An 11,667-nucleotide genomic window follows, 5' to 3' on the forward strand; every position below is an offset into this window, starting at 1 on the left:
ACAGTGCTACATTGACGCGCGCGCTCTGACGCTGTCAAAATTCTCTGTCCAGTAATTTGGGATAAGAATCCCAGCCCAAGATGTGTGCACTTTCCTACTTAATGAACTAACTGCCTGTCCTGAGATGGAAGTGTATTGAGGTGTGCACTGTCATAGAAATATCGGAACAGGATTGTATATTACCTCAGTGGGTAGCTGTATGTACAGTGCCCTCCACAATTATTGACACTCCTGGTAAAGATGAGTAAAAAGGGTTATGAGAAATGTCACCTTTTGGTGAATTAACTTAATGTCACACTGGAAACAATTTGAGAAACATCCAACCTTTAATTGAAGTAAATGTATTCTTTATTCTTTATAAGGTTTGAGAATACAGAACAAGGAATCTGAGACCATTCCTCTTTACAGAATTCTCTTCACTGTGCTTGGGGGCAAAATAAACGTGGGCCCTTTTCCAGGCAAGTTTGTAACAGTTCCAGTTGCTTTGAACTTTTTAACTACGGTATTGCCCTATAAAGATATGGGCATTTTCTGGGGAATAGATCTTTTTTATAGCCATTCCCTGACTTACAAAGCTCAATACACTTTTCCCTCATTTGATTTGACTTTCCCATGTTGATGTATTAATAAGGGAATAAGGCCTCTGTCACCTCATATTTATATCCCAGTGAAACAGGAAGTCATGGATTACTGCTGCCTAAACACTCTGATCAACTTTAAAAAGTTAATATAAATTGAAAAAATGCTTGTTACATTTTCTTCATAAGAATTTCTCTCCCAATAATTGTGGCACACATGGTTTTGTTAGAAATAATTATTTCTTGCTGAATTCTTTTTTTTCAGAATAAATATTTTTTCAGTGTGACATTAAGCTAATTCACCAAAAGGTGATTTTTAAAAAACCCTTTTTACTCATCTTTACCAGGGGTGCCAATAATTGTGGAGGACACTGTATGTATGCACTTCTGGGGTTGAAGTCAGCCTGATAAAGCATTGGTTAATTTAGGCTATGGTTGAATCATTACTCATACTCAACATCATACAAACAATTGTGACAAACATGAAATATTTATTCTGTAATAAACTACCATTTAGAGTAAAAAAACTATTCATATTTCACAAACATGTTTTATTGTAATGGTAGGATTGCAACGCAGTACTTTACTACTGCAGAGTTAACAGTTTGAATCTAAACAAAAGTATTACATTTCTATCAGATATGTACAGTGCTAAGCCTACTTATGTCAAACAATACTTAATCTTTTTCTTTTATCTTATCTTCAAACATAACAGCAGTATTACATTTTCCATATTGATAAATGTAGTGCATAGTTAAAATAAAATCATGATTTTCGTGACACAAGTTCCAAGAGAGTGGAGGTGATTTTGTCTAGGCTAGTGGAGGTCTGAGGGCCAGGGGGCATCCCATATCCCCACTCCCTTCGAGTGGGGGGTGAAGGTTGGTAAGGGTCATAAAACTCATCCACAGCAGGTGGATAGTCATCTGGGTACATGGACCCTTGGGACCTCTCCGGATACTTCAATGGCTCTTCCTGCCAGGCATGGGATGGTGGGTACCTGTCAACCTGTCCAAAGACCTCTGAAGAGATAAGGCATTGTAGTTGAGTTTTCAGATGAGAGAACACTGAAAGTATCTAACAACTACCATCCCATTTTGGGGTTGGACAGTAATAAAAACTGCTTGCAATTTGACAGTAAGGTAAATGCATAAAATTAATTGCAAGTAGCCATCTTTATCATATCTTAGTCATATGTCAACCATGGTATTTCTAGGACTGAAACAGTTATACATAAAACGTTTTTTATGATTTTATTTATTTTTTTAAACAAATAATGATAATAATAATAATAATAACTTACCTTCATAATGGTTTCTCCTTGAACCTCTGGGTTCAGAACGACTTGCATGGCTGTGTTTCTCCAATTGCTCCTCTGCGTCTCTGGGTCTCTCTCTGTAGAGACCCTGTGTAGTTTCTGGGGAGTAGAGTTTCGGTGATCGCCTGGGTTGGCTTTCATAATGTCTCTCCTCTTGTACTTGGCTGAAGTTTCTTTCGTATTGGTCTCTAGTAGATTCCAGGTGGCCCTTGCTCATGTGATTGTAGTCTTTGGAGACAACTGTTGGTCCTTGGCTTTTGTGCTACAGGGGAGAATGCGGAAAGGACAACCTTATTATTCAAATAAACCAAGCTCCTTTATAGTTTCCATGGCACCGGTTAATGTTTTGCATTCTATGATAAGCCGAGGCTACATGCAACACATGCTGTGCAACACAATAAAACCTACCTCAACCTTCTCTGATTTGTTGGCTTGGAACTCTTTCAGAAGATGACACAGCTTGTCCTTCAGGAAGTTGGCCTCTTCCACATTCTCAATTTGTATGTTGTTCTAAGAGGCGGAACCAATAACATCAAACAACAACATGAGTAGATGGAATAAGGAAGGATTATTTAGGACTTTCTCACAAAAGTCACCAATGCCCACTAGTCAACTGAAATCTAAATTAGTTGTTTTACACAAAGGGCATAACATCTCTGCCCCTTTTGAGCTTACCAACACATCCAAAACATTGCCTGTGTCTGGAGTCTGTGTCCGTGTCATCTCAGCTCTGGAGCTTGTCCCCTGGTAGACACCCTAAAACATCACAATAAGATACTCAATATCAGGATATCAACAAAACCATTCAAACATATCTGCTATCAACAGCTGGGTTAACAATGCAATTAGCATTACCTGTGGCTTGGCAAAGGTTTCCTGCCGTGGTCTATTAGAGTCATCAACACGTCTGCAAGGAAGAATTAAGAGCATTTAGTAAAACATAATATACTTATATAGATAAGGCCGGGCTACCATTCAGCACAATAGGGCCCAAAACATGATGGAACAGTCGATTCCATGTATGGTCATGTACATTTGCATTATCACTTACCTTATTTTAACCACATCCATCTCCTGGTCTGTGGCATCAGAGAACCGGCTCTTCTTCTTCCTCTTCTCAGGGTACTTGTTACTAACTGTGGCCCCAGACAGAAATTGTCTGAAAGGTTCTGGGATCTCAGACCTCACTCTGCTGCCCTCTGCTGGCCTCTGAAGGGGTGCTCTGCTGGCCTCTGTTGGCCTCTGAAGGGGTGCTCTGCTGACCGTTGCTGGCCTCTGAGGGGGTGCTCTGCTGGCCTCGAAGCTCTTTCCCCTTCCCTCCTGACGAATGGCCTTAACTAGGTCTAACAAATGGTCTCTACTGTGTTGACCACCCTCTTCCATTGGCACTGTGAACCTATTCTTGTCTGCCCCCCATTCCCCAGCTGCTGGCCAGAGTGCCTCCTTTGAATAGCCCCGCCCATTTGGATCCCTGTCACGAGTCCGCCGATGAGGGTCAGATTCTGAGTAGGCTAGCTCATCAGGTTGCCCCACAGGGAAAGCCCTGTGCCTCGCATCTTCTTTGATGAAGCCTCTTCTATTGGCAGATTCAGAGTAAGGGTCTTCAGGAATAGCTCTTCGATGGGTCACATCCTCAATGTATCCCCTCCCATGGTTATCTTCGAAGTAGCTTTGAACAGGGTCCACTTCAGGATAGGCATGACCATGTGATTCATCTTTCAGAAAGTTCCTGTCTTGAGGGGCCTCAACAGAGTGAGCTCTCCCACGAAGAACCTCTTCTGAATAGAACTGCTTGAGGGGATCATTTTCTGGGTAGGCCCTCTTGCGAATAACCTCCTTAGAATAATGATCATCAGGGTAAGCCTGGTGTTGAGGTATTCTCTCTGGGTGGCTTGTTCTTTGAACTTCCTCCTCCAAGAAGTCTCGTCTTTGCTGGTCCATTGTTCGATGGTCATTGATGAAAAACTCCTGTCTGCGAAGGTCTACATCTTCCAGGTAGTCTGCTCTATGATGCTCCTCCTTCACAAAATCTGGTCTATGGAGTTCTTCCCTCAGATAGGTCCCTCTCTCTGCATCTCCCAACATGTAAGCATCATCTTTATGGAAGGGCGGTCTATACAGATCATCTTCTGGAAGGCCCCCTCTGTGCAGGTACTCCCCTGGGTAATCTCGTCCCCGAGGAGCCTGGTCTCCTTCCTGCATCTTGTTCCCTCGGTTTCCGAGCCTCTCCTCCTTTTGGGGAACTGAAAGAAAACAGTCAACAATTACCATTGGTCGTACCGGGTAATTCAAGAAAGAAGTTTGGTGACTAATAAAGTCCATTCATTCATTCATAATAGATGGTGTCTATTTTATTTAGATTCAAGTCTTTTTAAGAATTGGTTACAAATTGGTTACAAAACATCCATAAATGCCAATGTGTCAATACACAAAGAGAAAAGTAAAAGATCTCACCTTTTGAGATATTAGATTTTCCCACATTTCTGTTTGTCCTTAATGGCTGAAATGTACATAAAAACAATTATGATCATAAGTATCCCAATCCATACCTGCATACTGTAATCTAAGGAATTAGTTAGTGTTTACATGTCAAACATATAAAGATGTGTATATCTATGGCTTTTTTTTAGAAATACTGAAATACCAAGACAATCTAGTCTTACCTTTGGAGTTCCTTGTCCATCCTGTCTCTCTACAATCTCTGCCTTGGCTCGTATAACCTTTCCTGATTGGGCCAGCATACTCCTAGTGTCCCAGGTCACCAGGTCCTTCCGTTTCACCTCCTGGGAGAAGGGTCACATTAAAGTCACATTCTGCTATTTGTGCATATCATCAGAGTGGGCCACAAACAAAAATGTTAACAATGGAACACATTTATCTAATCAGGTTCACATTCAAATAGCACTTGTTTTGTGAGATGTATCTGTATTGCTCAATGAATTGACATTCCATGAGCAGCATTAAGGCCCTTGCACACCAATGCGTTTTTTACGTCCGTTAAAAAAATAAATTAGAACTCATGTTGTGTCAACCACGCTTGCACACCAATCCGTAATATTCGCCCGAAAAAAAAAAAAAAATGCAACAGGTTCGATTTTCAAAAAGCCTTTTTCAAAAGCGTTTTTCAAAAGCCTTTTGAGAGTTGTTTTTGACCACTCCGCCATGGTAAAGACCTTTAAGGCCCTTGCACACCAATGCGTGCGTTTGTTACGTCCTCCCTCAGATGTAAGACTAGGGAGGAGGGAGGACTGCAACATAGCCTGTGTACAAGCACTGGTGAAGCAACTGACCGCGTGTGTGGTGCTCAAACACTCTCAGACCGACAACAAGGTAACCTTAAAGAAAAGGATTTATTTGCCACTAAATAATAATAATAGTGAAAAACATGGACATCCATGGACATACAAATATACAGGAAACAGGGGGGGGAAAGATAATACAAAAACTAAGCCGGGGAAAATTAACAGAAGGTAGGAAGGGAGGGAGAAGGCTGCGAACGGTGTCACACTAAAACCACAGCCCTATGCTTCCCTACACTTCTAATCTAGCCTATCTACCTAGGTACAGAACTGCTAACTAATCTACCCGGAACCTAAATCTAACTGCTACAAAGGATGAGTGACATCCGCTCGTTCTTACCTAGTGTTTTTAGACAAACAGTTACCTACATGATGTGATGTAAACCCCAGGGTATCTTACCTAGCCCTCTCCCAGGATAAGGCAACCGGGGACCATAGGTAACCAAACAAACACTAGACAGACAAATGTAGCAACCAACTAATATACTAACAAAACAGAATGAAACAGAATTACTCAAAATAGAATGAAACAAATATAACCTCACCCCTCTTCCCTCTAACCTACACAAGTAACAAACAGCCACATATATAGGGAACAGGTAGACAGGTGATTGGTTGACAGGACAGGAACACAGGTGGACTTGATGATGGATGATTAACAGGGAGACAATCAAGGGATCACGAACACCTGGGAGAGGGAGAGAGACACAGACACAAACACAAAGCAAAAACAGACAGGGACGTAACACGTAACAACTGTACAGTTGTGAACATCATCTAAAACCTGGTTAACAAGTCGCTGGAAGGTGGCAGGGGCGTTACGTAAACCGAATGGCATGACAGTGTACTGTAGAAAAGTATCCGGGGTAGCAAAAGCGGAGATCTCAGAGTTTTTTTATGTTGCGAACTTTCAGGGTCTGTTGACACTCCTACTCTCCTCTCCTCTCCTCTCCTAACCCTTTCGCAATACGCAACATGGAGTCTTCAAGCAGTGAGGATGATTTTGTGCTCCTCTCACTTCTTGAAAATAGGAAAAGGAAAAGGAAATATTGGATCCATCCCACCCTCAGAACTCGTCGGCAGCAAGGGGAGTTTCACCTGCTAATAAAAGATCTGAGGAATTATCCAGATCGTTTCCAGGTTTACCTCAGGATGTCGGTGGTCCATTTTGATTCGCTGCTAGCAATACTGGAACCACACATCATAAAGAAGGCCACCAATTACCGCGATCCAATTGATCCAGAACACTGTTTACCTCAGTGTACATTCGTACGGTGGCCAGAGTTGGCCAGTAAAAAAAAAAAAACTACTCTCAAAACGCTTTTGACTGACGCGAAAAACGCAGAAAATCGAACCTGTTGCGTTTTTTTTTGGGACGGACGAATATTACGGATTGGTGTGCAAGCGTGGTTGACACAACATGAGTTCTAATTTATTTTTTTAACGGACGTAAAAAACGCATTGGTGTGCAAGGGCCTTTACAGTTTATAATATACTTGTTTAAAAAAGTCTCCTATGACAGCAAAACCATACACAAAATAACTATTCCTCCACTGTGTAAGTTATATATTTGAGCAAATAAAAGTAACAGGAAAATTGTACACTTGGGACTCTAGATCATTTCATTTTGTGAGCATACCATCCTAGAAGGTTGGTATAAAGCTAAGTACACCCCTTTTCTTGAAACATTGCAATCTAGTAGTTGGTCTTTGGCAGTTTCTGAACTACTGCCAGTAAATTACCGACTTACCAGGAATTTCTGCCGATGTCTGCGCCCAACTATATGACTGACCATATTAGGCAAGTTTGCATGCAGATCGCATAGCAGGCATATGTATCTTGGGCCTGGCTGAGCGTCAGTTGTAAAAAAGTCCTCCTCCTCCAGTTGACTCAAACCTAAGATTAATAAATAGGACAAACAGATCAGAAAAGCACTGTCTAAATAATATGAGAAAATAAAACAATATTTTCGCCTCCAATTGTTTTTGACAACATTTCTTTTCCTATGGTATTTCTCTTGGAATTAACAATCCAAAAAAGTCAAACACATATTACCAATGATGGGCTCATCAAGATCTAGGTATTTCAGGTAGTGTTTGATGTCCCTGAAATCTGGAACTATGTGATCCCTGGTGGCATGACCTGTGAGACCCATACAACGAGTTAGATCAATGTAACAAAATCAGTGACAGCCAGTGAATGCATAAACAAAACGTTAAATACTGGCAAACTCAACAAAATTTGGCACTGGAAAAGCTGATGAAGCTAGTAAGGATGAGTAGAACATTTATTGTTTGAACAAAATAATATTGGTACTTACATGTATATACTTAATGCAGACTTATTAATCTTATTTCACAATTTGTCCTTTTAGATCTTAGTTATACAAAATCAGTAAAAGGTCACTGTTGCAGTACATCTATATTCAATATTGATATCATGTTGTTTTCATTTAACCATACGTATCTAGGTTAGTCTCATTGCGATAAATGTCTTTCAGGACACATTGTTACGTAGTACATTTGTACTTCCTTAAAAATGTAGTAATAAGGATCATGTTCTGGGCAAAGGTAGGAGGCGAAGGAGTTGCTGTATGTCAACAACAGGTGGTGTAATCTGGCCATGTTCACGTGAAGGAAAGCATGTGTAGCCCAGATATTGAACTTTTGGCCATAGAACATTGCCTATATTATTTGCCAGTTCTCTCATGCTATTGTTGTGGTTGCATATATTCCCCCATCAAACAATGCGGATGCAGCGTGTGAGACTATAGACACAGACTCAGCACCCCAGTGCATTCATTGCAATCTCTGGGGATTTTAACCATGTCACTCTGACAAAAACGTTGACAACGTTCTCCCAGTTCGTGAAGTTGCCCACTAGAGAGACAAAAACACTGGATCTGTTATATGCCAATGCATACATCTCTCCAGCACTATCCCCCAGATCGGACCACAAACTAGTTCACCTCAAGCCCATGTATGAGCCACTTGTCCAGCAGCACTCTGTGACCACTAGGACTGTTAGGAGATGGACACAGGAGGCAGACGAGGCTCTGCAGGACTGTTGTGAGACAACGGACTGGGAGGTTCTGTGAGTCATAGGGAGAGGACACTGATGGTCTTTCACATTGCATCTCGGATGACATTAACTTCTGTGTGGAGAACACTGTACCTACTAGGAGGGTGCAGTGTTCTCCCAACAATAAGCCTTGGAGTACAAGTGACCTAAAGGCCCTCCTCAACGACAAGAAGAGCTGAAGGAGAGCAGGGACACCAACAGGCAGAATATGGAGGACAGCCTGCAGGACAACAACAACACGACATGAGGCTCCTGGTGAAGACATCCTTGGACCCCTGCAGTTTGCCTACCAGGCAGATATTGGTGTGGATGATGCCATCATCTACCTGCTACACAGAGCTCACTCCCATTTAGATAAGGCTGGCAGCACTGTGCGGGTCATGTTCTTTGACTTCTCCAGTGCATTTAACACCATACAGCCCTCACTACTTGCGGATAAGCTGCTGAGGATGCAGGTGGACTCCCCCATTGTTTCCTGGATCACGGACTACCTGACCAACAGGCCACAGTTGGTACAGCTGCAGGAATGTGTGTCGGACTTGGCGGTGGGTAGCACTGGCGCCCGCCAGGGGACAGTTCTGGCTCCCTTCCTCTTCATCCTCTATACCTCGGACTTCAGGCACAACACAGACACTTTCCATCTGCAGACGTTCTCAGATGACTGCCAATGTGGGATGAGTCAGTTGAGGCCAGGAGACCGAGTACAGGGGACTGGTGGACAGCTTTGTTGAGTGGTGTGGGAAGAACCACCTGCTACTCAACATCAGCAAGACAAAGGAGATGGTGGTGGACTTCAGAAGGACTGGGATCCCCCTGTCTCCTGTTTCCATCCAGGGATAGGACTTGGAGGTGGACCAGGGAGAAGTACCTAGGGTGCACCTGGACAATAAACTGGACTGGACTGGTAACACAGATGTCCTGTACAAGAGGGGTCAGAGCCAGCTTTATTTCCTGAGATGGCTCAGGTCTTTTGGTGTGTGCAGGACCCTGCTGAACATGTGCTACCAGTCAGTGGCGGCCAGCGCAGTACTGTATGCTGGGGGGGTTAGCAATAGCATCAAGGGAGGTGACACCAAGAGGCTGAACAAGCTTATAAGGTGTCACTCTGGAACAGTGGAGGAGGCGGCAATAGGAGGATGAGGACCAAACTCCTGGCCGTCATGGACAATCCCTCCCATCCCCTACATGACACTGTGGCAGAGCAGAAAAGCTCAGAATAGCAGCAAGCTATTACAACCACGTTGCACTAAGGAGTGCTATAGGAGATCTTTCCTGCCTGCCACAAGACTGTACAACTCAATAAAAAAAGATCAATAAAGCACCTCTCTCATATCTATCCATCATTTCACTTGGTTAATAAAGTGGTTTACATTAGGTTGCACCATTCCAACTCTGTAATGGAGTTGAGCAGTTTATCTTATTACACAAGTCAAGTGGGATAACAACTGTTCCCTATTCTACTTGTGTAATAATACAAACATCTCCTTATGTATGCAATTACCTAATTATTACCACTTCTCTAAAAAGTCAAGTTTGAGGTCTCCAAGGGCATTTACCTCCTCATATAAAACCTTTTCTTTTAAAAATAGAGAGGAAAACTTAAGTCCAACAACAACAGAATGTAATGACATTCATGGTTTTGCCATGGATATTCTCTTATCGTTGTCCATATATGTATACAAGAGATCCATAGTTGTAAATATTATCCATTAAGAAGATGGATTAGTCTACTGAGCAGAACATTTATTGCATTCAATAAATGTTCTCCTCCAGCATGTCCATGTGACTATGGTCCTTCATCTGTCTTCTTATCTTCATGTAATCCTCATGTCGTTGAGGGAGGGTCTTTATACACACCAGTCAACTCCACTGCCAGAATTGGTAGGTAGTAAAATCAGGGGTAGCTATTTGGATGTGGGTTGGAACTTGCAATCCTGTGAGCAAGCATCAATAACCATCAACATCATCACAGGAGTGAGCACTATCAAATGTTGCATAATCAAGACTGATTGCTTCCTTGATGTCCTGACCCGATATGGCCAGGACAAAAAGGTAATTGAAGTAACATTCAATTGAAACCACAGTAGGGGGTGTCTTAGTAATAGTAAGAGAAACCCTAGTCCTGAATCAAATGCAAATCAAATCTGGAGATGATTTGTATTTCAGGGAGAGTGGGAGTTTCACACTGGGTGTCGCTTTGCCACTTGGTCAATCATTGTTGAACGTTGAGGAAGGGCTGTATGATTACTGGCAGGTCAGTTGAGGGCAACATCCATTATTGCTTTTGCGCTCTGGGTAAAAGGATTCCGTTGGCAGGAAGCCCATGTGACACATGCATCTGTATAGTCCTCTTCAAATGTATTTTGCTCTGTTCAGCAAACATCTTCCATGGAAAAATGCAGGATCACATACTTACATGATATAAATTACATCAGCTTAGCTCAGTTCATTCATCATAGATGTGTTTGGTTTTTTTCACATTCAAAATGCAACTCCCTCCCCCACAAAAACAGAAAAGCAAAGTGTGTTTCCTGATTCAGGTAGATGAACTAACAATGGTTCGATGTCCATTTGAAATCCACAGGTGAATCAATCTCTTCAATACCTCTGAACGTGTGAACGTGAGCAGTGAGCACCCAGACTAAGAAATAACTGTTGCTCATGAAATCTGGTTTGTACTCTGAGGCCTTTTTACCCCAGTGCTAGGAGAAAGGACAGCAATTAGAGACTTACTCTTAATAAATCTGAGGTCAGGGTTGGACCGCGGTCAACCCGAGTCAGGGAATGAAGTAAAGATGGATCATTACTTACCAGAAGCAACCAAGGCGTCCTCTTTCTGTCGGGAACGAAGGGAGGCGCAACCGAGAAAAACAGGTACAGTAAGTCACTCACCACAGGATGGACTCGCTGCTGGTTGTTAACCAGCAACCCTGCTAAAAGTACTACATAGTAGGGGTGGGCATCGACGATCGATAATTGATCGATAAGGATCTTGGTCGATCACAAAATAAAACATTTGGTCGATCACAAAAAAAAAAAATTTTTTTTTTTTTTTTTTGTGATCGACCAAATGTTTTATTTTGTGATCGACCAAGATCCTTATCGATCAATTATCGATCAATTATCGATCGTCGATGCCCACCCCTACTACATAGAGTTAGGATTTAGAGACAAACCATACACATAATAGAACGCCACAACCACAGCTCTTTTGAGGTGTAGTGAAGAGCCATTTGGGAATACAATTCCATCATTTAAATTAAGACAAACATTTCCATCATGACTCCATGAGGCTTTTCCTGTACTTACCCTTTACATTTTCAGTGTTGGGGTTTGAGACAACCCTATGAACTGGTTGCTAATTTTTATTTGCGAGAAGAGTATAATATGG

At 42.2% G+C, this 11,667-nt stretch overlaps 1 protein-coding gene across 1 annotated transcript; it reads right to left on the minus strand.

Moving 5' to 3' along the window:
* Nucleotides 1-1,157: 1,157 nt before the first annotated feature.
* Nucleotides 1,158-11,210, minus strand: LOC308156991 (uncharacterized protein). Its single transcript, XM_080530459.1, has 11 exons — nt 11,088-11,210; nt 7,251-7,337; nt 6,946-7,091; nt 4,560-4,679; nt 4,351-4,396; nt 2,948-4,139; nt 2,752-2,803; nt 2,572-2,652; nt 2,305-2,406; nt 1,882-2,158; nt 1,158-1,600 (listed from the first exon to the last, which is right to left on the minus strand). Exons 3-11 carry the CDS (start codon nt 6,988-6,990, stop codon nt 1,344-1,346), a joined length of 2,172 nt encoding a protein of 723 aa, XP_080386585.1. The 5' UTR covers nt 6,991-7,091; nt 7,251-7,337; nt 11,088-11,210; the 3' UTR covers nt 1,158-1,343.
* Between the last annotated feature and the right edge of the window lie 457 nt (nt 11,211-11,667).

The sequence above is a fragment of the Nansenia antarctica genome, assembly GCF_963989245.1.
Source record: "Nansenia antarctica genome assembly, chromosome: 5".
Lineage (NCBI taxonomy): Eukaryota > Metazoa > Chordata > Actinopteri > Argentiniformes > Microstomatidae > Nansenia > Nansenia antarctica.

Bases quoted from the DNA above. Each gene is read 5' to 3' on its own strand.
- LOC308156991 (XM_080530459.1), bottom strand. From the start codon at position 6,990: ATGGTCAGTCATATAGTTGGGCGCAGACATCGGCAGAAATTCCTG. The intron at 2,804-2,947 runs GTAAGTGATAAT...TCTTCCTTGCAG, and splicing joins ATGGATGTGGTTAAAATAAG to ACGTGTTGATGACTCTAATA. The intron at 2,407-2,571 runs GTAAGCTCAAAA...TCCGCCTCTTAG, and splicing joins GCAATGTTTTGGATGTGTTG to AACAACATACAAATTGAGAA.